This window comes from Lampris incognitus, chromosome 19 (genome assembly GCF_029633865.1).
Source record: "Lampris incognitus isolate fLamInc1 chromosome 19, fLamInc1.hap2, whole genome shotgun sequence".
NCBI lineage: Eukaryota > Metazoa > Chordata > Actinopteri > Lampriformes > Lampridae > Lampris > Lampris incognitus.
Window position 1 is genome coordinate 37,407,897 of NC_079229.1, and position 27,243 is coordinate 37,435,139.

Here is a 27,243-nt window from a genome sequence, read left to right on the forward strand (position 1 = left end):
TCACCAGGGGGACGTAGCGCGTGGGAGGATCACGCTATTCCCCCCAGTTCCCCCTCCCCCCCGAACAGGCGCCCCGACTGACCAGAGAAGGTCCTACTGCAGCGACCAGGAAACATACCAACAACCGGCTGGTATGGTGGAGGATAGTGGCAATGAAGACAAAGAACAGGGTTGGGGCAATTACACAGCCTTGTTTAACTCCTGAGTGGATCTTGAAGTACTCTGTCTCATCTCCATAACTACTGAGTACTCTAGCTGACATATCATCATGCGGTAGTCATAGTAGGGCAGCCTATTTTTGACAGAACTAGCCAGAGGGCCTGGTGGTTTATGGAATCAACAGCTTTGGTTAGGTCTATGAAGGCCACGTACATTGGTTGATTCTGTTCCTGGAATTTGTCTTGGAGTTGGCGAGCAGTAAAACTCATGTCCATGGTGCCTCTGATAGGACGAAAACCGCTCTGGGATTCTGGCAGACTTTCCTCTGATATTGGGAGGAGCCTGTTGGCCAAGACCCTAGCCAGGGCTTTCCCTGTGGTGGAAAGCAAAGAAATGCCACGGTAGTTTCCACACGCACGCACACACAAAAATAGCTATACACTCTGTCATGACTATGACTACTACTACTTTCAGCTGCTTCCATTAGGGGGCGCCACAGCAGATCATCTGTTTCCATCTCTTCCTGTCCTCTGCCTCTTCCTGTCACACCAGCCACCTCTTAATGGAGGTTTATGGATATGGTGTCCTCCCTCACCACATCCATAAACCTCCTCTTTGATCTTCCTCTTCTCCTCTTCCCTGGCAGCTCCATATTCAGCATCCTTCTCCCAGTATACCCAGCATCTCTCCTCCACACATGTCCAAACCATCTCAATCTTGTCTCTCTTGCTTTGTCTCCAAACAGTCTAACCTGAGCTGTCCCTCTAATATACTCCTTCCTAATCCTGTCCTTCTTCATCACTCCCAGTGAAAATCTTAACATCTTCATCTCTGCCACCTCCAGCTCCACCTCCTGTCTTTTCATCAGTGCCACTGTCTCCAGACCATACAACATAGCTGGTCTCACTACCATCTTGTAAACCTTCCCTCTGACTCTTGCTGGTACGTGCTGTCATGACTGCTGTAAAGAATTTGGAACCAGCTTATTGGAGTTATTATACCGACCTGTTTAGTGTATTATTTGTACGTATATGGATCTGCAAAATGCCCGCATATTGCATCATGCATATTGTTGACATATTGAGCACACTAGTCTTGCAGTAGACTATTTGTATTATGTGTATGGCATATTGGTGTTTGTGTATTGCTGCTGTTTGTTGCTTTGTGTGTATGGCATATTGGCCTTTGTGTGTTGTTGCTGGCATGGTTTGCTGCAAATAAGAGGGGCAGCATCATTGTTTTTCAGCTAGAGCAGCAGAAGTGCATGCGCTGGTCCTGTTTGCGACCACAACCCTGCTTGAGCTGCTGATATTTATATATGAAATGGAGGTCTCAGAAATTTATCCAAATTTGTGAATGGTTCTCAGAATTTGTCTTACTCTTCCAGTGACCATAGCTGATGCAAAGAGGAGCTTTTCAAAGCCGAAGCTCATCGAGTACTGCCTGAGGTCCACTGTGTCACAGGAACAACTCTGTGGCCTTGCTGTCATTGGTATTAACCATGCAACTGCTGGGCATATTTCTTATGATGATGTAGTTGATGACTTTGCATCAGGGAAGGCAAGAAAGGTTTGGAGATGACAGTTGTGTCATTTTGCTTGTATGTCGGGGGGGGGGGGGTCGCCCGGGGCACCATACAAGCTAGAACCGCCACTGCTACCAACCCATGTATGTATTTAAAATACATTTACTATTTGTTTAATGTGCACCAGGTGAAGCCTTGACTGATCGATGTGACGCCGAGTTTGAAACACACAGCATATCTGGGTTAAAATGCTCCACCAGGCAGACGTTTTCTACAGCATGCAGGAAGACATGGTGGAACGCCAGACGAGTAAACACGATGAAATCTTCCTCAAAGACGACGGCAACGCTCCACTGGAGACGTCATCCAAAGGCAAATCCCTCAGACACTATCAGACATCAAAAGCTTAGCTTCAGCAAACGTCCTGAAAAAGGAGGAATGGACCCGTCTCCTGCTGATGTCTGACGAGTCCATCTGTGGCTTAAGGAGCGACTTGTTCATCCGAACCTTTAAAACGTTCATGTAGGACGATCGGCGGTGTCGGCGTGTCTTGCAGAATATAATGATTATCTTGTCAAGCTGGGACGCCGTTCAAAGGACAGTTTCTTTCTTCGTGAATGGTGTCAATCTGACAGAACAAACCATTTTTTTTTGTGTGGATTTTTCTCCTCTTTTTCTCCCCAGTTGTATCCGGCCCACTCTTCCGAGCCTTCCTGGTTGCTGCTCCACCCCCTCTGCTGATCCGGGGAGGGCTGCAGACTACCACATGTCTCCCCCCATACACGTGGCGTCACCACCCACTTCTTTTCACCTGACAGTGAGGAGTTTCACCAGGGGGATGTAGTGCATGGGAAGATCACACTATTCCCCCCAGTTCCCCCTCCCCCCTGAACAGGTGACCCGACCGACCAGAGGAGGCGCTAGTGTAGAAACCAGGGCACATACCCACATCCAGCTTCCCACCCACAGACACGGCCAATTGTGTCTGTAGGGACGCCCGACCAAGCCGGAGGTAACACGGGGATTCGAACCGGAGATCCCTGTGTTGGGAGGCAACGGAAGAGACCGCCATGCCACCCGGACGCCCCAGACATACCTGTTTAAAAGCGTTTGGAGAAATCGAACATAATATAACAGAGATGATAGAAGCTGCATGTGCTTTTCATCTGGAAAAAGAGAAAATGAATTTCAATGAGTTCTATTTTTAACCTACGAAGGCTTTTCAGGGCCAGAAGGTTCGTGTTTGGTAAAAACTGAAGCAGTCAAGGCACTGCCACACAAACACAACTCTGAAGGAAACTTTAATGAGCGCTAATTTCATCTACACAAGCTACTTTAGGGAGAAACTGGTTCGCATTTTAATTTGGCGGCGGGGGCGGCAGTGGCGGTGCTGGACCGGAAATGTCAGTTGGTGTGTCGGTGGGCTGATGCATGTTAGGTTCTGCTCAGGTTCGGCCATTTGCATTGGTTCCATTACAAGAGACGACTAGGTCATGTCTCACACCAGCAAACATGTAGACGGTTTCTAACACATCTGTAAACATACCAGGTCTCCATGAAATATGTACTGAAGACCACAGACAGCCGATGAACACACACACAGACACACACACACACTTGCCCCTAAAAAACGTAGACACAGTACTATTTAACTTGCCATCACATTTTTTGCTCTTCTCCATCCTGACACACAAACTCCTATTCTCCCTCTCCTCCTTTCTTCACGTCTTTCTTTTCATTCTTCACTCTCTCTCGCTCTCTCTCTTTCTGTCTGTCTCTCTTTCTCTCTCTATTGCTCTGTCTCTCTGTTTCTCTCTCCCTCTCTGTGTCTGTCTGTCTCTGTATCTCTCTGTGTCTGTCTGTCTCTGTCTCCCTCTCTGTGTCTGTCTGTCTCTGTCTCCCTCTCTGTGTCTGTCTGTCTGTCTCCCTCTGTCTGTGTCTGTGTCTCTCTGTGTCTCTCTCTGTCGATGTCTCTCTCTCTGTGTCTGTCTCTGTGTGTCTCTCGCTCTCTCTCTCTCTGTGTGTCTCTCTGTCTATGTCTGTCTCTCTGTCTCTCTTTCTGTCTGTCTCTCTTTCTCTCTCTATTGCTCTGTCTCTCTGTTTCTCTCTCCCTCTCTGTGTCTGTCTGTCTCTGTATCTCTCTGTGTCTGTCTGTCTCTGTCTCCCTCTCTGTGTCTGTCTGTCTCTGTCTCCCTCTGTCTGTGTCTCTGTGTCTCTCTCTCTCTGTCGATGTCTCTCTCTCTGTGTCTGTCTCTGTGTGTCTCTCGCTCTCTCTCTCTGTGTCTGTCTCTCTGTTTCTCTCTCCCTCTCTGTGTCTGTCTGTCTCTGTCTCCCTCTCTGTGTCTGTCTGTCTCTGTCTCCCTCTCTGTGTCTGTCTGTCTCTGTCTCCCTCTCTGTGTCTGTCTGTCTGTCTGTCTCCCTCTGTCTGTGTCTGTGTCTCTCTCTGTCTCCCTCTGTCTATGTCTGTGTCTCTCTGTGTCTGTCTCTGTGTGTCTCTCGCTCTCTCTCTCTCTGTGTGTCTCTCTGTCTATGTCTGTCTCTCTGTCTCTCTTTCTGTCTGTCTCTCTTTCTCTCTCTATTGCTCTGTCTCTCTGTTTCTCTCTCCCTCTCTGTGTCTGTCTGTCTCTGTATCTCTCTGTGTCTGTCTGTCTGTGTCTCCCTCTCTGTGTCTGTCTGTCTCTGTCTCCCTCTGTCTGTGTCTCTGTGTCTCTCTCTCTCTGTCGATGTCTCTCTCTCTGTGTCTCTCGCTCTCTCTCTCTGTGTCTGTCTCTCTCTGTCTATGTCTGTCTCTCTGTTTCTCTCTCCCTCTCTGTGTCTGTCTGTCTCTGTATCTCTCTGTGTCTGTCTGTCTGTGTCTCCCTCTCTGTGTCTGTCTGTCTCTGTCTCCCTCTGTCTGTGTCTGTGTCTCTGTGTCTCTCTGTCGATGTCTCTCTCTCTGTGTCTGTCTCTCTGTGTCTCTCGCTCTCTCTCTCTGTGTCTGTCTCTCTCTGTCTATGTCTGTCTCTCTGTTTCTCTCTCCCTCTCTGTGTCTGTCTGTCTCTGTCTCCCTCTGTGTCTGTCTGTGTCTCTCTCTCTCTGTCGCTGTCTCTCTCTCTGTGTCTGTCTCTTGCTCTCTCTCTGTGTGTCTCTCTCTCTCTGTCTATGTCTGTCTCTCTCCCTGTGTGTGTGTGTGTGTGTGTCTGTGGGTCTGTCTCCCTGTGTGTCTGTGGTGTTTGGTATTCAGCCAGGCTGCAGGTCAGAGATGGACCGCTGCACAAACAAATGTTTGTTCTGCTCTCCAGAAACCCCAGAGACCCACTGCTGCTGCCTGCCAGCATGCCAGACCACAGCCTTGCGTGTGTGTGTGTGTGTGTGTGTGTTTGTGTATGAGGGGATGTAGATGAGGTATGGTGAAACTGATAGAATAGGGAGGTAGGGGAAACAGGTCTCATCCTCACATTGCTGACCTGATGTGATTTCACCCCACAGACATCACACACCACCAACAGCCAATCACAACCTGGCTTACAGGGACACACATCACACACAAATAAATACACACCGAGATATTTGATATCATCACTGTGTATCGTGTGTTGCATTTTATGGTGTCCGAATATGTCTTCAGAACCCTGTAAAAGAGAGAGACAGAGAGACAGACAGAGACAAACAGAGAGACCGACAGACAGACAGACAAACAGACAGAGACATAGACAGAGAGAGACAGAGAAACAGAGACAGAGAGACAGAAAGAGAGAGACAGAGAGACAGACAGAGAAACAGAGAGACAGAAAGAGAGAGACAGAGACAGCGAGAGAGCCAGACAGAGAGAGACAGACAGACAGACAGAGAGAGAGAGAGACAGAAAGACAAAACATCTTGGCTACCAAAAGAGCAAAGAATATGTGGTCACTGTACGGCAGGTGAGGTGGAGACAGAGATGCACTTCCTGCTAAATTGTGAGAAATTCCAGAACATAAGAGAAAAATACCAGGAGACATTTGAAAACCAGATTCCAAATGTTCTACTCCTGGATGAGAAAGAACAATGGCCACTTATTTTAGGAGAGGGTCAAAGGTCACACCTTGCGGCACAATATGTGTCAGAATGCCATAGCCTAAGGGTCAGTTAGTGACCAAAACACTGTCAGTTACTGTCAGTTGCTGTTCAAGTGCTGTTCTATGTTTCTGCCAGATCTATGTCTTCCTTTTTCCTTTTTTTTGTTTTGTTTGTTTTGTTTGGTACTCTGTTGTTTTTGTTTTGTTTGTTTACTTCTGTTGACCTGTTTTGCTTTGGCAACATTGTAATTAATGCAGTCATGCCAATAAAGCATCACTGAATTGAATTAAGAGTGACAGAGTGAAAGATAGAGAGATAAGCGAGAGAGAGACAGAGAGAGAGAGCATAAGAGACACAGAGAGGGACAGAGAGACAGAACGAGACACAGAACGAGACACAGAGAGAGAGACAGAGAGACACAGAGAGAGCGACAGAGACACAGAGCGAGACACAGAGACAAGGAGAAAGAGACAGAGCGAGAGTCATCTATGTGGAGAGAGGGAGCCACATTTGAGACACAGCAGAGATGAATTCGCAGACGATGGAGGGAGGCAGGAGGAAATGAGAACTACTGAAATGAGAGCTGCCTGCCAATCTCAGAGGGGGTCAGAGGTCACGAGTGGGCGGAGTTAACAAGCTTAACAGAACAAGAGGGGTCACCGCACCTCACACCGACCTCAATGACTTAATCTACTGCTCCACTTTCTAACTGTCCGGCTGTCCATCTATCTGTCTGTCCATCTAGCTGTCTAAATATCTGTTTATCTATTTGTCGCTCTTCTATTTTTCTTAGTTCTTTATTTTCAACCTGCAATGTTGCTCACTCTTTTCTTCTCCAAGAGGTCTAACATTAATAATCCAATCACAGAGAGACAGACAGACAGGGACAGAGGGAGAGACAGAAAGAGAGAGACAGAGAGAGCAGAGAGAGTGAGACAGCACGAGAGAGCAAGACAGAGACAGAGAGAGAGAGAGAGACAGAGTGAGACAGAGCGAGAGAGAGACAGACAGAGTGAGACAGATAGAGAGATGAATTATTATAATCACTGTTGTGTTGTGTTGTTGTTTTACATGCTTTGGCAATATGTACACAAACGTATGTCATGCCAATAAAGCACATATTGAATTGAATTGAGAGAGACAGGGACAGAGAAAGCAAGACAGAGAGTGAGATAGCGAGACAGACAGAGACAGACAGACAGAGAGACAGTGAGACAGAAAGAGCGAGAGACAGAGAGAGAGAGAGCGAGACAGAGAGAGAGCGAGAGAGACAGACAGAGAGCGAGCGAGACACAGAGAGAGCGAGACAGAGAGACAAAGCGAGACACAGAGAGAGAGCGAGACAGAGAGAGAGCAAGACAGAAAGACAGAGCGAGAGACAGACAGAGGAAGAGACAGAGAGAGCGAGCGAGAGAGAGCGAGAGAGAGAGAGCAAGAGAGAGCAAGACAGAGAGACAGAGAGACAGAGAGAGAGAGCGAGCAAGAGAGACAGAGAGAGAGAGAGACAGAGAGAGAGCGAGCAAGAGAGAGAGAGACAGAGAGAGAGAGAGAGACAGAGAGAGAGAGAGAGACAGAGAGAGAGAGCGAGCAAGAGAGACAGAGAGAGCGAGCAAGAGAGAGAGAGAGAGAGAGTAGGGGGAAGCGTGCTGAAGACGAGAAAAAGGGATTGAAGTGTCGACTCATCAGAAAACAGGAGTGAGATGAAGGGATGGGGGGTCAGGATGGCACATCATTTATTCAGAGAGACGGATTAACACTGAATTCACCACCTGAACCAGAACACAGACACACACACACACACACACACACGCACACACACACACGTCTCCATGTACAGGTTGTGAAGGGTTGTTAATTGTCACCAACACGATTTTAATCACATTTCACTGCCATGTCCTGTCACACACACACACACACACACACACACACGGTCCCATGGGAGGGGGGGGGGTGTCATTAGCGCCAGGTCCCATATGCTACCCACCGACACAGAGGAAAGCCCCTGGGAACCCCGAGCACACACATTATTCAACCAGATATGTGTGTGTGTGTGTGTGTGTGTGTGTGTGTGTGTGTGTGTGTGTGTGTGTGTGTGTGTGTGTGTGTGTGCACGTGAAGGGATTCCATGTCCGGGGGACCCAAATGAATAAAAACGTAGTGGCTCTCCCCCTCTCTTTTTATGTATCTATCAGGTAAAAGCCAACTCTCACCATCTATCCATCCATCTCTCTCTCTCTCTCTCTCTCTCTGTCTGTTACTTCCAACTTTAACGCATTACATGTCCTCTGTCTGTATGTCTGTCCAGCTCCTCTCCCAGTGGCTGTCTGTTGTTCTCCGTCTCGCTCATTCAATCTGCAGACCCAGCTGGTGGTGTGGATGTGCCCCTCGCCCTGCATATGGAAGTCACGCCTTATGGACTAATAAATAACACACACACACACACACACACACACACACACACACACACACGCTAATCCCCAACTGGTGTCCCCGATGCTCCTTGGTGGTGGGGCACTCGTTTAATTCATCCCCCCATCCCTGCTATTCTCTCTCTTGCCTAACCTCTCTCTCTTCTCCCCCAGTTTGTCCCCTGTGTGTGTGTGTGGGGTAAAGAAGGGGAAGACTGAATGAGCGGTTTCCAAGGCAACAGCCACACTGCCGCAGTGGAGAGATGTGTGGGTGGGTGGGGGGTAAGGATGAAGAGGAGGTTTGCGTGTGTGTGAGTGTATATACGTATATGAGTGTGTGTATGTGAGCGTGTGTGTGTGTATGAGCCTGTGAATGTGTGCGTGTGTATATATATATATATATGTATAGAGTGTGTGTGGGTGGGTGGGTGTGGTGAGTTGCAGTTGCAGTTGACAAACTCACCCCCTGCAGTGAGAAGAGGGGCAGAAAAAGAAAGGAAACAAAGTCAGTGTGTGTGTGTGTTTGTCTGTGTGTGTTTGTCTGTGTGTGTGTGTGTGTGTGTGTGTGTGTGTGTGTGTGTGTCTGTGTGTAGTCTTATTTATTGATATTGCACAGCTCTGTGACATGACTTGATCTGTGTGTGTGTGTGTGTGTGTGTGTGTGTGTGTGTGTGTGTGTTACCATCTCTACAGTATGTCAGAGCATTGCAGCAGTGGCAAGGATGGACACACACTGACAATGATGTTACATCAGCAAGCTGGGATCTCTCTCTCTCTCTCACACACACACACACACACACACACACTCACACACACACACGGCATGCTGAATGGAAGGTGGAGCATCACTGTGCCAGGTCTCCACAGTTTCCAGGTGTTCCTTATCCGGTGTGAGGGTCTAAGGACAGGATGTTGTGTTGCTGTAAAGCCCCCTGACGCACATGTGTAATGTGTGATAATGGCAGACAGGTAGGTGAAGATACTAAATGCCCTGCTCTGATTGGCTGTTTGCTTGTATTATCTGTTCACATTGGTTCTGCGGAACAATGCCTCTCATCCTTGTTTAGAAACACACACTGAATACACACACACACACACACACACACCAAGGGTGTTGTACTGACAATGAATAAAACTACACTCTCTCTCTCTCTCTCTCTCTCTGTGTGTGTGTGTGCGCAGCTCAGTCCGTCCCCCCTGTCGTCTGTCAGCGTTAGCTCGACCAGCTCTCTATTGGCTCTGATTTAGTTGTAGAAACTGCAGATTTGGAACCTGACGTTTCCTTGCTCTGCATCGCCATCTTCTGGTAGGGTTTAGAACAACACACACACGCACGCTCCCACACACAACTGTTCTTTCGCAGGCAATAATTTCAGCAGTAGGAGTAAAGCTGAAAGTCGGTGTTTGGTGAAACTGGTACTCTTTTTACTTTCTAAACTTCTAGAGCTGAAACACACCCAGACTCCACCTGCACTTACTGTGTGGTTGGAGTAGCGCTGTGTCGCTTAATGTGTTGTTGTTGTGCCATGCAGTTGTTGTGTGGCTGCAGAGCGGTGTTTGTAGTGTGACGTGGTTGTTGTGTCGTGCAGCTGTAGTGTCACATGGTTGTTGTGTCGTGCAGCTGTAGTGTGATGGGGTTGTTGTGTCGTGCAGCTGTAGTGTGACATGGTTGTTGTGTAGCTGTAGTGTGATGTGGTTGTTGTGTCGTGCAGCCGTAGTGTGATGGGGTTGTTGTGTCGTGCAGCTGTAGTGTGACATGGTTGTTGTGTAGCTGTAGTGTGACGTGGTTGTTTTGTGGGTGTAGTGTGCCGTGGGTGTTGTGTCGTGTAGCTGTAGTGTGCCATGGTTGTTGTGTTGTGTAGCTGTAGTTTGACATGGTTGTTGTGTTGTGTAGTTGTAGTGTGATGTGGTTGTAGTGCCATGTAGCTGTAGTGTGACGTGGTTGTTGTGTGGCTGTAGTGTGACGTGGTTGTTGTGTTGTGTAGCTGTAGTGTGATGTGGCTGCTGTGTTGTGTAACTGTAGTGTGACGTGGTTGTTGTGTTGTGTAGCTGTAGTGTGACATGGTTGTTGTGTTCTGCAGTCATCACTGTAGTCTCAGTGTGACTGGGTCTTGCTGAGGGAATCCAGGTGTTTTAAAGAATGTTTTATTGATCTGAACAAGCAGCGGACGAGCTGAGCTCAAGTATCACAACCTTCCTGAGAGAGAGACACAGAGAGGGAGACACAGAGAGAGACAGAGTGAGAAAGAGAGGGACAGAGAGAGAGAGAGAGAGGGACAGATAGAGTGAGAGAGAGGGAGAGGGAGAGAGAGAAAGAAAGAGAGGGACAGAGAGAGAGAGAGGGACAGATAGAGTGAGAGAGAGGGAGAGGGAGAGAGAGAAAGAAAGAGAGGGATAGCGAGACAGAGAGAGAGAGGGACAGATAGAGTGAGAGGGAGAGAGAGACTCTAGCTCTCTATAGTCAGTGTTCTCTCAGCTCATCTGTTGTGTGTCTGTCTCTGCAGGGTGAAACTTGCTCCTAGTTATTTCAGCATGGCTGATCTTGGATCTGTGGTTTATTCTACTGCTGCTTTCATTCGTCTTTCTGGAAAACAACTCCGGATGAGGGAACGCTTTCAGACCAAGAGAGCAGGAGGGCCCGCCAGGGCACACCCCAGAGACTGGCCAACAAAATGAACAAACATTCACTTAGTTATTGATTTACGGATTTACTGACTGACTATGTGATTTTAGGACAGTGAAAGAATGTTGCAGGATGACTGCTGGGATGTGTGGTTTACAAACTGGTAGACAGGAACCTGCAAGAACTAGCTTGTGTGTGTGTGTGTGTGTGTGTGTGTGTGTGTGGGTATGTGTGTGTGAAGGACATAGCGCCGATAAACAAAAAACACAGAAAAAAATCCTGCTCCCTTGTGAAGAGGAAAATCCATCTTAACCCAAAGCGACCTTTCCCTCAAAGCCTGACCAACAAGCCTACATCCATCCACCCATCATCCATCCATCCTTCCATCCATCATCCAAGCTGCGCATCCTCATCAGGGTCACTGGTATGTTGGAGTCTATCCTGGCAGTCAGGGAGACACCCTGGACAGGCCACCAGTCCATCACAGGCCCCCCCCCCCCCACACACACACACACACACACACACACACACACACCTAGGGACAATTTAGTACGGCTGATTCACCTAACCTACATGTCTTTGAGTCACCTGACCTACATGTCTTTGAGTCACCTGACCTACATGTCTTTGGACTGTGGGAGGAAACCAGAGCCCCCGGAGGAAACCCACGCAGACACGGGGAGAACATGCAAACTCCACACAGAGGACGACCCGGGACCACCCCCAAGGTTGGACTACCCCGAGGCTCGAACCAAGGACCTTCTTGCTGTGAGGTGACTGTGCTAACCACTGTGCCACCGTGCCGCCCACAAGTCTACATACATATTTACTCCAAAAGCCAACCAGACCCCCCCCCCACACACACACACACACACACACACACACAGTGTTGTCTTCTGTGTGAGAAAATGCATGTCTGGTCTGATGAGTTCATCTTGTTCTCACACATGCACTGAATATTACCTTCATGTACATACATCATCTTTAAAATAAAGTTTCATTGACAGATTGGTGCTTTCATGGTGGCGTAAGTCACGACAACACACACCTAACACAATATGACACGATCATGCTAAATAAGGGGAGTCTCGGTATAAGACAAGCATCTGAAGAAGGTAGCTGGTTCTATGTGGACAGAAAAACACCTGAAAACCCTGACAGGTCTGACCAGGTCACCTTTACTTCAACACACCAAGTCATCAGACCAGAAGGAACAAGGAACACTATTTATCCAGTTGAGGTTGACTGACTCCAAATACACAATGCCCTGGTTCACACACACACTCACACACACACACTGTCCGCTGCTGAGTACAGTCTAACCTTATATTTCAGAGCTTAACAGGACTACTTCTGTATATAGAGATGTACGTGTGTGTGTGTGCGCGCACATGTGTGCATGTTCTGACCTGAGTTCACCAGCTCCTGCTCCATCACGCCACAGCCCAGCACCTCCATCCAGTCGCCTTGGAAACGCACCTCCATCTCAAAGGAGGGATGTGTGAATGGGAAGTAGCAGTCCACCCATCTGACCTCCAGATCTGAGCAGAGACACACACAACTGAACTCTCAACCATGAAGACATTAAAACAACTAAACAGCAGGTTAGTCATGTGGCAGCTAGACAAACACCCAAGATACATACACACACACACACACACACACACACACACACACACCCAGCATCGGCGGTCACTCGAAGTGAGTATGATGTCCTCTCCATTGGGTTGTCTACTTGTGGGTCTTCAGATGGCTGTAGAGGCTGATCTGTGAGCCACATACTTTGGTGCAGTGTGGACAGGAGAAAGTGGTGGTGGTGGTGGTGGTGGTGGTGGTGGTGGTGGTGGTGCTTGAGCCTTTTTCTTTTCTCTGCAGCACAGTGGAGCTCCATTTCATGACATGCAGCTTCTTCCTGAACGGATTTCTTCCAGGAGCGCCTATCCAGTGCAATGTGTTCCCAGTTGCTCGGTGTGATGTTGAATTTCTTCAGATTGGTCTTGATATTGTCCTTGAAACATTTATTTTGCCCGCCGGGAGCTCGCTGACCTTCCTTCAGCTGGGAGTACAGGATCTGTTTGGGGAGATGTGTGTTGAACATGTGGATGTCATGGCCTGTCCATCAGAGTTGGTGCTGCATTATTGTGGTGGTGATGCTAGTCATGTTGGCTTCTTCCAGAATTCTCAGCTGGGATCCCATCTGGACCAGCGGCCTTGTTGTTCTCAAGGCTCTTGATGGCATCTTGAACCTCTGTCATGGTGGGAGGTTCCCAAATGTCTTCTCTGATGGGACTCTGGGGAATGTGGCTGGCAATGTCTGGTTCAGCTGTGCTGTTGTGGTTGAGTATTTCCTGTAAGTGCTCCTTCCATTAGGTGTTAATGGACTTGTCCTTCAGCAGCTCATGCCCGTCCTTTTGTGCACAGGAGGTTTAAGCCATGGTTGCTTGGACCATAGACGGCCTTACTAGCGCTGAAAAAGCCTCTGATGTCACCCAAGTCTGTCAGTCACTGGATTTCCAGAGCCTTTTCTGTCCACCAAGAATTCTTAAGCTCCTTCACCCGTCGCTGGACATCCACCTTGGCTTTGGAGTGAGCAACTCTTTTAGCACTGCAGGTTACATCAATTTTCCAGGCACAAAAGGCTTTCCTTTGCTTGGAGATGAGCTGTTCTATCTCTTGTGTCATTCTCATCAAACCAGTCCTGGTGTTTTCTGGACTTATACCCAAGGGTGGTTTTGCAGGTGTCGAGGATGGTGGATTTGAGCAGGCTACAGTGCTTCTCAATGTCATCAGGATATTCCTGTTGGAGGGTTTCCCCAAGAAAGGCCTGAAGATGCTGCTGGGTGGCAATTTCATTCAAGTTTTCAAGGTTCAGTCTTGGCCAGATCTGCTTCTTTTGAACCCTCCTCTTCCTCTTGAGTTTGATGGACATCGTGGAGCAGATGAGGCGATGATCTGTCCAGCAGTGATCTTCAACGACTATGGCCCTCATGATGTTCACTTCATGGCGGTCCCTGGTTGGTCCAATGACATAGTCAAGGAGATACCAGTGTTTGAAGCAGGGGTGTCTCCAAGACGCCTTAAATTTGTTTTTCTAGTGAAACAGTCTTTTAGTGATGGTGAGGTTGTACTGAGCACATCTCCATTGGAGTTGATGTTCCCGATGCCTTCCTTTCCTTTGTGCCCTTCCATTGATGTTGATCCCAGGTGTTGAAGTCTCCTGGGAGAATAATCTCACCCTCCTTGGGGATTATTGACACAGTGTCACATCTAAGCAGGCATGGAAGGTCTCTTTTACTTCCTCTTCAGAGTCTAAAGTAGTGGCATAGGCACTCACAACTGTTGCCATCTGGCTGTTGGCAAGCACCAGACAGATGGTCATGAGACGCTCACTGATCCCCACAGGAAATTCAGAAAGGTGGCTGATGATCTGGTTCCTGATGGCAAATCCAACGCCATGGATCCTGGTCTCATCAGCAGCTTTCCCTTTCCAGAAGAAAGTGTAGCCACCCTTCTCCTCCTTCAGTTGTCTGTCTTCCCCTCAGGTTTCAGAAAGGTCAGCTGTGTCACACACACACGACCGTATGCACATTTGCACATTTACATGCATGATGCTCTGCAAACACACACAATACGTTTTTTTTGTTGCATTGATTGTTTATTAAACTTTCCCGATGGGGGCAAATTAAGTTTTATAAACCTCATCTTATTCCTGATGTGTCGCCTACATTGCAGTTGTATTCTTTTTTATAATTTATTCATAAGAGTTTTCAGTTATACAAAATTACAAATATTTACATCTATGTATATAATTATTCTTAACCCAACCCCTCAATCCCCCAGCAGACGCTCCCAATCCAAGTCTCCCTCACCAACCCCCAAACCCTAGAGGAAAGAAAGAAAGAAAAAAAAGTAATACTAATAATGACAATATTAAAAAAGGGAAAAAAAGGGCAAAGAATAAACAAATTCATAGATAAATGTAGGGTGGAATTGTGTGAGTATGCGTGTGTCATTACGGCTGACATTCCTGCTAATCCTAATTATAATCAACGTCTTGAACAATGGAGAGCATCCTTGTGTGGTCAATAAATGATCTCCAGGTTTTTTTCAAAGGTTTTTAAAGAACCCTACAATGAGAATCTGACTTTTTCTAATTTGATATTACTTAAAACGTCTTTGATCCATTTGTCATAGGCCTGGCTGGAGATATGTGTTTCCATTTGAGGAGTATAAGACGTTTACCATTCTTTGGAATGAAGTAGGTAAATTAGCATGGGGGGAATGACAGCTAGAGCTTTAAGTGGGTTGGGAGTGATTTGTGTGCCAGCTAGTTCCTCAAAGGATTTAAATATATTGGTCCAATAGTCATGCAGCGTGGGACAGGACCAAAACATGTGGGTCATGTTAGCGAGGGAGTGTCTGCACCTGTTGCAAAAATCGCTTAAATCATGGAATATTTTCGCAAGTCTAGCATTTGTGTAGTAAATGCAGTGTATTGTCTTGAATTGCTGCAGACCATGGCTTACGCAGATGGGAGATGAATGAACCTGTTCGAGAGCGAGTTCCCACTGCTCCTCAGAAATGTCTATTTCCAGTTCTTGTTGCCATTCAGTCTTCAGATTAATGGGGGAATCAGGATTAATGCATCCAGTCTTCTCATATAATATTGAAATCAAGCTTTTGACCTTAGGAGCAAGTCCAAGAATGAATCAACATGTGAATTAGGGGGACAATTTGGAAATTGATTCTGTATGAAGCAGCGAATTTGAAAATAACTAAAGAGGTGGGATTTAGGTAGGTCAAATTTCCTTGACAAATCTGAAAAAAAAAATCCATCTGAATAGAGGTCTCAGAGATTGGATTCCTTTATTGGACCATGTCTCAAAATTGGGATCAGCAAACAATGGAGCAAATCAGTGATTATGAGCGACAAGCAATAGAGGATTTATGCAAGCCATAATGTTTTCCTAATTGGGACCAAATTTTTAGTGTATGAGTGACAGTAGGAATTGGACTAATATTGTGACTGAGTGAAAGTTCAGAGCAGATCAAGGAATTCAAGGATAAGGGTGAAGAGGAGCTCTGCAAATGAGCCCATACTGGCAAGTCCTCTTGGGTTATACTGCTGAACCCATACAGTAATTTTGGAATATTACTAGCCCAGTAATACCCAGTAAAGCTTGGAAGGGCCATGCCGCCTGGTAGGCCTTTTAGTCGGGCTTCGATGTGAGCCAGAGTAAAGTTGTTACATTGGGAGTCCATGTTTGTCCCTTCTTTAGCTCTGTGGGTGCTACTAGCATTGTTAGCAGAGCTAGCCTCATCCTCCTCTGTAGTTCTATATATGTCGTAGATTTGTCCCTGAGTTTATGCCTTTGCTTCGTGGCGCGATGCTGGTTTAGGAGTCAATGTAGTGTTTATTTTAGTTAAGGAAGTTTACCTTTGCCGTCTTAGGTGAAGTTAGTGGTGCAAAATGATTATATTTAGCGGAGCACTCCCGAATTACGCCTTCTCCTCCACTGACCAAACCGCAAGTCCACAATAAGTGTTTTTTTTCTTCCCACTGTTACATTGATCATTTTTCTGTTCATGAAAGGGGCAAACAAATGCTCATTTTGTCATGTTAATAAAGCCATCTGAACTGAACTGAAAAGAACCAAACTGAACTGGACTGAACTAAAATGAAATCTAATTAAACTGAAATGAACTGGGCTGAAAAGAACCGAAATTAAACTGAACTGAGCCGAGCTGAACTGAACTGAATTAACTACAGTTAGTTCAAAATGGGGCAGCATGTGTTCTCACCGGAACTAAAAAGTATGAACACATTACACCTGTTCTTACATCGCTGCATTGGCTCACCGTCAAAACTAGAATCAATTTTAAAGTTTTGTTAATTGTATACAAAGAGTTTAATGGCCTTGCACCACACTATATAAAACATGCTAATTACTTACAAACCAGCAAGAACTCTCAGGTCCAACAGCAGTGGTCTTTTAACCACCCCTCGTGCTAGGTCTGGAGCAGGAGATGCTGCATTTTCTATTTATGCACTCTCCACACTGGACACATTTAAAAGCAGGTTGGAAACCGTACCTTTCAAAACAGCCTACGGCTAAGTTATACGTGTGTGTGTGTGTGTGTGGAAATGTGATCTGTATATTTTGCTATTTTTATATATCCTGCTCCGATTGTTGTTACTTTTAATTCATCAGTGTTTATGGCACTTTTATTTAGTTTACTAACTCAGTTTTAAACTTGTCTGTACTTTTATAAAATTTGCCTGTACCTTTTTTGTAAGGGAGGAACATTTTATTGTTTTACTGTGTGAAGCACTGTGTTACATTTGTTTGTATGAACAGTGCTATACAAATAAAGTCTGATTGATTGATTGATAATAAATTTGTCATTGTCTGCAATGAGTGTGCACAGGCTGTCAGCCAATCAATCAGTCAGTCAATCAGTCAGATAGATCCATCAATCAGCTCACCCTCTGTGAACATGTGATGGAGGAGGCGTGTCAGCGTGCTCTTCAGGTCATACTCCAGCAGTTTGACGGCCTCCAGTGTGTGACTCTCCTGTTTCTGAGGCGTCCGCCGCCCCCCCGACTCAAACAGAGACAGATCCGCTCCCTTCTCCACCCTGGAAAACAGCTGAGAGACACGGGCATGGTTTGAATTGAGCATCGCAAAATAATGACTGACACAATGATTCACCAAAATGTTGAAAATGTCCACTTCCTGTGACAACATGCTGCGACACCCCAGGACGACCAAGAGATCAGCTTCAATATGACGTACGATAGATAACATCAGATTCATAAAAAGAGCTGAAGGAAAGGGAAATGGTGAAAAGGTTTTGTTGGGGAAACTGCAAAATTGATTTATATCATCTTGAGTGACTGGAGGACAAAATATTTTTCATTCCTTTCATCAAATCCCGACTGTCTGGAAAACATACCTTCCAGTTGATAAAGAAATCATAAAGATACGCCAATTTATTTTTCCTCCCAACCATTGATCTTTGACTTTCAGGAATCAGAAAATAAAGTGTTCCCGATTCCTGAACGTCAAAAGATCAGTTGTTGGGAGGGGGAGACCAGTTGTTGACAGACTACCGACAATACTGATGGAATCCTGAAGTTTAAACCAACCCACAACAGTAGATGGAGTGATGATGAAAGCTTGTTGGTATAGCAACAGTAACCAAGGAAGATGGGATGTCCCCATCCTGTAAGTTTGGATGCTGAGTTTGGTTTACCAACATGCCTCCCGACCCCAAAGGAAAAACTGGATAACACGGCGCAGAAATAAAGCAGGAAGAACAACGTCACAGAATACATAGAAAGGAAAATGGATCAATTAAAAAGCATCTGAAAGATAAGTTATGAGTCTCATAACCCATATTTTTGAGCAGACCTAAGTAAATGTAAGGATTGCCTGGCCCTTCAGCTCCTTCAATCACGATCATATGAACAACAAGCCTTCTGACAACAGCACTTTAACTTCAACACAACCAAGTGTTCAAATGAAACTGACATCAAGTCTTGTGGGCCCAGTGCAAATAAACCATTCACACCCACACCGTCCAACAATATGACCCCCGTGAATACTGTCAATACATCCAACAATATGACCTGTGAATACTGTCAATACATCCAACAATATGACCCGTGAATACTGTCAATACCATCCAACAATATGACCTGTGAACACTGTCAACACATCCAACAATATGACCTGTGAATACTGTCAACACATCCAACAATATGACCTGTGAACACTGTCAACACATCCAACAATATGACCTGTGAATACTGTCAATACCATCCAACAATATGACCTGTGAACACTGTCAACACATCCAACAATATGACCTGTGAATACTGTCAACACATCCAACGATATGACCTGTGAATACTGTCAATACCATCCAACAATATGACCTGTGAACACTGTCAACACATCCAACAATATGACCTGTGAATACTGTCAACACATCCAACAATATGACCTGTGAATACTGTCAATACCGTCCAACGATATGACCCGTGAATACTGTCAATACATCCAACAATATGACCCGTGAATACTGTCAACACATCCAACAATATGACCTGTGAACACTGTCAACACATCCAACAATATGACCTGTGAATACTGTCAATACATCCAACAATATGACCTGTGAATACTGTCAATACCATGCAACAATATGACCTGTGAACACTGTCAATACCATCCAACAATATGACCTGTGAACACTGTCAATACATCCAACAATATGACCTGTGAACACTGTCAATACATCCAACAATATGACCTGTGAATACTGTCAACACATCCAACAATATGACCTGTGAACACTGTCAATACCATCCAACAATATGACATGTGAACACTGTCAATACCATCCAACAATATGACCTGTGAACACTGTCAATACCATCCAACAATATGACCTGTGAACACTGTCAATACCATCCAACAATATGACCTGTGAATACTGTCAATACCATCCAACAATATGACCTGTGAACACTGTCAACACATCCAACAATATGACCTGTGAATACTGTCAATACCATCCAACAATATGACCTGTGAATACTGTCAATACCATCCAACAATATGACCTGTGAACACTGTCAACACATCCAACAATATGACCTGTGAATACTGTCAATACCATCCAACAATATGACCTGTGAATACTGTCAATACCATCCAACAATATGACCTGTGAATACTGTCAATACCATCCAACAATATGACCTGTGAATACTGTCAATACATCCAACAATATGACCTGTGAACACTGTCAACACATCCAACAATATGACCTGTGAATACTGTCAATACCATGCAACAATATGACCTGTGAACACTGTCAATACCATCCAACAATATGACCTGTGAATACTGTCAATACCATCCAACAATATGACCTGTGAATACTGTCAATACCATCCAACAATATGACCTGTGAATACTGTCAATACATCCAACAATATGACCTGTGAACACTGTCAACACATCCAACAATATGACCTGTGAATACTGTCAATACCATGCAACAATATGACCTGTGAACACTGTCAATACCATCCAACAATATGACCTGTGAATACTGTCAATACCATCCAACAATATGACCTGTGAACACTGTCAATACCATGCAACAAAATGACCTGTGAATACTGAGCAGGATAAGCGGTTCGGAAAATGGATGGATGGATGGAATATGACCTGTGAGTACTGCCAATTCACTGCAAATAGACGTCCATGTCCATTTCCAAAGCTACGCCCATTTCATTGGATTTAAGTGCTAATAAACACATTTCCTGTGCTACACAAACGTAAGATATTACATGCATAAATAAATAATAACTAGGTTTTAGAGCAGAAACATTTTCTGATTTTCACTTTGAATTAGATCATTTTAAAAGTAAAACGGTTTGAGTGTGTGCATTCGAGACCACTTTTTTATAGACTAAAAAAAGGTATTTTTTTTACATTTAGAGGTTCAACTGCACATGTTGTTGCTGAAGTGCTAATAAGCTCAATGCTATGCCCCACGGTGACTACACCTCTCCTCTAAATCAGCCTGGAGGAGACAAGAGTGAAAGACAAAATGTCAAGAACTAGAAAATTCATTTCCTGCAGAACATGCGTGTGAATGCTGATAGGTGAAGGAAACTGCTGAAGCGGTGCTGAAAATGGCTGATAAACCAGCTGATATGACCTGAAATGCATTTTACTGCTTAACTAAAAATCATGCACGCTAAAGTGTAATAGCGGCAGTTGGAAGCTGAAGTCAGTACCTCAAGATGCAGAATGCTGAAATCTTAACTGGAAGCTGGAACATAGTCGTCTACAGGCAGAATTGGGAGCTGAAGTGCATTACTTAAAGAAAAGCTGGAGTGTATCAGCTGAAGAATCAGTTGAAAAAATGTAGTTGAAACAGCTGAAAGGAAAAATCATATACTGCCAACGCTGGAAGTAGAATTGAAATACTGTTTGAATTTTGTTAATTTTAACAGTTAAAATGGAAAGAATGCGTCTCAATTGTGTGTGTGTGTGTGTAGAATCAGCTAGAAGAACCAACTGAAAGTAACTGTATAGATTTAGTCAGGAGACATTAGGCAAAGACATATTTTCTGTGAAATCTATTGAAATGTGTGTAAATCCATGTATATTGTATGTAGTGTGGAAACACTGTAGCAGGACTTGTGACAGAAACGTCATCAAGTCCATCCATCATCCAAACCGCTTATCCTGCTCTCAGGGTCACGGGGATGCTGGAGCCTATCCCAGCAGTCATTGGGCGGCAGGCGGGGAGACACCCTGGATAGGGTGGCCCACACACACACACACACACACACACACACACACACACACACACACACACACACACACACACATGAAATTATTATATTGTGGGAGTGCAGGAATGAGGAGACGGAGAGATCGAGTTGAGTCAATTCCGTTTACTCGCCACACAAAACAACACCGATACAACACAATCTCTCGTGGCAATCAGCTAACCGCTAGGCTGCTGCAAACATGGCTCCACCCCGGAAACTCTAAGCAGTGCCTACATCAGCGCTCCGAACGTCTGCCTTAAAGGAGCAGCAGCCCCTGGTGAATCTACCCTCAACTGTGTATCACCACACAGGCCTCCCCAGAATTCATCATCACGAAAAAATGCAAAGCAGTAATATAACACAAAAGTACTCAGTGAAACAGTCAACGTCTCGGGGGGCAGACCAGGCGGCCAAAACAGCTGCGCTGAATGGGTATGGGGGCGGGGGAAGGGGACACAACCGGAGCCCGGGCAGGAGCCGAGGCTGGGCCAGGGGCCTGAGAAGGGGGGCGTCCACGCCGCGAGGGCAGGGCCAATTCGACCGGCCCACCCAGGTCCAAATGGGCAGGCTTGAGACGGTCCACTGAGACCCGCTCCGGCTTGCCCCCCATGTCCATGTTCACGGATGAATAGGCTCGGTAGCCCTTGGCTAACGGGTTGGACCCTTTAAGTCGACTGGTTAACGTTGTTGTCCGCGGTGCGGAATACATGAGTTCGCGTCCCGGCTGTGGCAGTTCTCGGTTACCCCCTTGAGTTCGCTGCATTGGTGTCAGAAGTGGGATCCCTGGCTGTGACGGTCCAGCCGGGGACGCCCTATCCCGAAGGAAGGGAGTAACGTACAAAAATAAGTAGACATGTTAGCCCTTTGCTAGCCGTTCGGACCCTTTAGTCGACTGGTTACGTTGTAGCCCGCGGTGCGGGAAATCCGAGTTCACGTCCCGGCTGTGACGGTCCGGGTCGGGCTGCACTGATGTCAGAACTAACACCATGTAGCAAATTCGGGGGGGGCAGCCCAGCCCAGCCAGACTGTCACAGCCGGGATGCGAACTCGGATTTCCCACACCGCGGGCGACGACATCGTTAACCAGTCGACTAAAGGGTCCAACCCGCTAGCCAAGGGCTACCGAGCCTATTCATCCGTGATCTTTCCAATATTTTAAAAAAGTATAAATATTAGAAAAAAGTTGAATGTATGCAGGATAAGCAGTTTGGATAATGGAATGTAAGCAGAAATGTCCTAAAAAAAGCTGAACATTTTGATAGTTGAATGGTTTCTGTACCACACAGTATGCAGAAATAGACGCCGAAAAACGTACGGAAGAAGAATAAGAATAACAAAAACACTAAAGAATCAAATAATATTACATCATGTACACACACACACACACACACACATACATACACACACACCTCGTGGTTGGAGAAGAGTCTCACGCCCTCCATCTGATGGAAGACAGGATAGTGACTAGCATCAATCTCGTCCCTCCTGTAAACATCTCCAGCCAATAGGAATGCATCTAAACCAGACCTCACCAGCTCCCTCTGGTGGGCGGAGGTATGAGCACGCAGCATCATAGTCCTGGAAAATGGAAACATGAGGCAAGATAAAAGGAAACAGGAGGCTAGCTTAATGACATGTAGACTACTAACACAACAAAGTCCAAACAGACTAACATAGTACCACAGTACATACTGATACACACAGTACACAGACAACAGTACTTCTAACAGTATTAACATAGTACCACAATACATACTGGTACACATGGTACACAAACAACAGTACTAACATAGTACCATAGTATATACTGATACACATGATCCACAGACAACAGTACCTCTAACAGTATTAACATAGTACCACAATACATACTGGTACATGTGGTACACAGACAACAGTACCTCTAACAGTACTAACATAGTACCATAGTACATACTGATACACATGGTACACAGACAAGAGCACCCCAGACAAACAGACAAACTATACCTCAAGGTTCTTGGATTGAAGATAATCTGTGCTGGGTGTCTCTTACCTGTTCAGGTAGTAGTTGTCACCTTGTTTCCTACTGGGGTGGTCAGGTGGGATCAGCAAACTGTCAACCAAACCGTTCAGACCAATCAGACTCATTTCATTTTGTGATCTGAACTATTCTAACAATTGACCTTTCGCAAAGTACCACCCCAGAAGGGTTCTTGTCCAATCCTACCGTAGCAACGGTTTCTATGTGAGGGCGGTCGTCAAACATTTGACAGCAAAATGCTGAAATGCTTTGCCTATCGGACCTGTAAATCGGATACTAGGTATCCGAAAAGTTTGGAGGGTGGTGTAATTTTCTTTCTCTTCCCAAAACACAAAAAGAGCGATGTCGGCAATGGATTAAGGAGTGTGGCAGACCCCATAGCCAGCTTAATCCATCCAAAATCAACAAAATTACCTTTGTCTGCCCCAAGATAAACCTGTTACTAGCTATTATCGACAGCTAATATAGCCCACTTATAATTACTGTTACTTTTACCCACACAATGATTATTAACATTATCAACAAATCAACATATTACTGACAAATCAACATTATCAAGGTAACTGACGAACGTAACCAGCTTAGTCTGTAGCCAGAGATACCTAATTTAGCGATAGCTGGCCCACTAGCATAACTTAATTATCCTAGTCCCAGGTCAGCCAAGTTCAGCTCTCATTTATGAACATAAAGACCCGTGGCGAGGGTCGGCTGGGTCCTTCCTGGGACGGTCCCTGGCCAGTCCAGCCTCCCTATATCCAGCCTATTTTAAACTTCTCTCCCCATCCGTGAGCTCCAGGTTGGGACCGGCCGTTCAGCAAAGTCAAACCGCCTGCGGAAGCCTCTCGACGGCCTTTTTTGGTCAAAAATCCCGGTCTGGAGGTAAAAAAAAATAATCGCGGGGCCCTACCACCGGACCCCAGAAGCCCATACAGAACCGTCGGAATAGCCCGGATAAAAGAACACTGCACTCTGGCCAAAGTCAACCCTATAATGTGATGATGTTGACTATGGATTATGTCTGTGAATGTTCTCATTCATCCAGGTCATGGTTATCCAAAGGAATTGAATCAAGTGCAACTGGACTTGGTATATATCCGTGAAGACGTCTGACCTCTCATCCAAGAGGCTTCATCAGTTCGTGCCTTTCTGACTAGACCAAGCTAGACTGACTGGCTGGTGATGAAACTCAGAATTTATCCTCTTTGGCGTCGTTATCAGTGCTATTGATGTCGATGGCTCTTTTGTGTTCCAATGTTTAGCAACGATAGTCGTTGGGAGGTGTTAGTTTCGACTTCGTTAGTGCTCCATTCAGTGGTCATGAGAGTCGTTGGAGCCATTAGTGACCGACTGTTGTTCTTGGAGGCTAGGCTTCTTGAGTCTCCTGGGTAGCGATGAAAGGACGGCATTGTAAGTGGGAGATAGGTGGTGTAGCAGACCTCCTCCTCTGTTGAGGGATGGTTTTTCCAGTTTCACATAGATGGCTTCCTTCACCCCTCTTTCAAACCATCTATCTCCCCTGTCCAATATGTGTACGTTGCTGTCCTCGAAGGAGTGTGTCTTCTCCTTTAGGTGTAGATAGACTGCCGAGTCTTGTCCTGAGGAATTTGGCCTTCTGTGTTGGGCCATCCGTTTGTGTAGTGGTTGTTTGGTTTCTCCTATGTATAGGTCAGTGCAATCCTCATTGCATTGTGTGTATGCTGTACAATGCAATGAGGATTGCATTGACCTATACATAGGAGAAACCAAACAACCACTACACAAACGGACAATGTTTAGCAACAACAGTCGTTATCAGAGCTATTGATGTCAATGGCTCTTTTGGAGGTGTTACTTTCAACTTCGTTAGAGCTCCGTTCAGTGGTCATGAGTCCATTCAGTGGTCAACAACTCCAAAGAGGCTAAATATCTGAGTTTCATCACCAGCCAGTCAGACTAGCTTGGTCTAGTCAGAAAGGCACGAACTAATGAAGCCTCTTGGATGAGACGCGAAACGTCTTCACGGATATATACCAAGTCCAGTTGCACTTGATTGAATTCCTTTGGATAACTATGGATTGTGAAAAAGATTCCAATAATAGCTGAACTATTTAACTTACGCTGTAGTACAAGAACATGATTGGCCCACAATGTTATTTTGGGTGTGTTTCAGAATTAGTTGATGGCGTTTCTCATTCTTTGATTGCGGCTGATAAGCTTTACCCTCAATAACAGTCGCACCCAGCAGCCCACAGTCCAAGCAAATGTTAATTTCAATACTCTGAATGTACCCCTCCACCACGTACTGTAACCCCTTCTGGCTTGCCCAGGATGATATTAAGGATGAATTACTCCAAAATACATCACTTATTTTCTCTGGGAATGCGCGGATTTTGTACTTCGTATTTTAGCGTTTTACGGCTACTTCCTGGATGGTTCTGAAAAAGTTGATGGGGGTGGTAATTTGCGAAAGGTGAATTCTTGGGAGTGTCGAGGGAAAAGAAGAACGTCCTCCATGGCACATGGTTTTCTTTGTGTGCTTTAGAATATGAATGCTCCATCACGAAGCTACTGTGAGAGCCAATCAGAACAGAGGAAGCGGCTGACCTGTCGAAGTTCTGTTCCACTGTAACCACGGGACTCAGGTTGTCATGGACGGAGAACAGCGGGTTGCTGGAGCGACCACTGAATGCGCTGTGGGAGGTGAGATGAGACAGAACAAGGACTTGGTGACTTCCTGTTTCAACACTTCAGTCCTCAAACTCAGCAGTTCTTAATCAGGTCCTCAGGTACCAGCAGTATCGCTGGTTTTCTATTCTACCTGGTAGCTCATTTCATTTACTTGTTCTTCCAGTTATTCACCTTCCATTCAGGGTGTTTTCCATCCATCCATCCATCTATCTATGGCTGTACATATGTAGTGGTTTCAAGGGCCACAAAGGCCCAGTGATCATTTATAATTTTCCCCCTTTTTCTCCTCAATTGTACCTGGCCAATTACCCCACTCTTCCTGCTCCACCTCCTCTACTGATCCGGGAAGGGCTGCAGACTACCACATATCTCCTCCCATACATGTGGAGTCGCCAGCCGCTTCTTTTCACCTGACAGTGAGGAGTTTCACCCGGGGTACATAGCACGTGGGAGGATCATGCTATTTCACCCAGTTCCCCCCCCCCCCCCGAACAGGCGCCCAGAATGACCAGGGGAGGCACTAGTTCAGTGACAGGACACATACCCACATCCGGCTTCCCACCCACAGACACGGCCGACCGTGTCTGTAGGGACGCCTGACCAAGCCGGAGGCAACACGGGGATTCGAAACTGCGATCCCGTGTTGGTAGGCAACAGAACAGACAGCCACGCCACCCGCACACCCCTAATTTATGATAATTTGTCCCTGGCTTCAAAAGACACAGACAGCATCAGCTATATGATTTAAATATACAAATATAAGTGTTATTAAGCTTAAAGGTTTAAATCCAGTGTGTCTGATTTACCACACGGCCTGACAGCAGCAGAGACACGTCTCTCGGTTACACGTGACTTGTACCTGTAGAAGTAGCCTTTGATTTGCTCTTTGATCAGCCACAGAGGATGATGGGATTGGTTGTGGAGGTTTTGGCCGAGTTTCGACAAAATCCTTGGCGTCACATTGGTGAAGTCATCGCGGGGGTAGGAGTGGCCTAACACCTCCACAAACTTCTGGCCAATCACAGGCTGAGGGGCGGAGTTGTCCGTACTGAGGCATCTGTATGACGCTACACTGCTGTTGGATAAGTAGCTTAATAGGCACAGATGTGGCGAATCAAGGTGCAGGGATTTAAGGAGGGGGTGGAACAATGGGAGGGTCCTCGTGTGGACTGACATAATGATGGGTTTATGGACCTGTAAAGGAAAAGACTTTATTGGAACAGAATCCATAAAACACAAGAGAAAAGAAATGGAAAAGAAGTAGAGATGAGTTTAAGAGAAGATATAATTCTGTGTCGCTTAGGGACCGACGTATCCACAGACTGACTGAGTTGACTTGAAACTACTACTACTACTACTTTCGGCTGCTCCCGTTAGGGGGCGCCACAGCGGATCATCCGTTTCCATCTCTTCCTGTCCTCTGCATCTTCCTCTGTC

At 45.9% G+C, this 27,243-nt stretch overlaps 1 protein-coding gene across 1 annotated transcript in view; it reads right to left on the bottom strand.

Annotated features, from left to right (window-relative positions):
• fars2 (phenylalanyl-tRNA synthetase 2, mitochondrial) overlaps positions 1–27,243 on the bottom strand; it is a 167,531-nt gene that overhangs the window by 106,819 nt on the left and 33,469 nt on the right. Inside the window, exons 2-7 of the mRNA XM_056299275.1 lie at positions 26,666–27,000; positions 25,723–25,809; positions 23,152–23,211; positions 22,526–22,694; positions 17,241–17,403; positions 12,163–12,294 (exon numbers count right to left, since the gene is read on the bottom strand). Coding sequence (XP_056155250.1) covers positions 12,163–12,294; positions 17,241–17,403; positions 22,526–22,694; positions 23,152–23,211; positions 25,723–25,809; positions 26,666–26,982 — 928 coding nt within the window. The 5' untranslated portion in view covers positions 26,983–27,000. The remainder of the gene's footprint in view (positions 1–12,162; positions 12,295–17,240; positions 17,404–22,525; positions 22,695–23,151; positions 23,212–25,722; positions 25,810–26,665; positions 27,001–27,243) is intronic.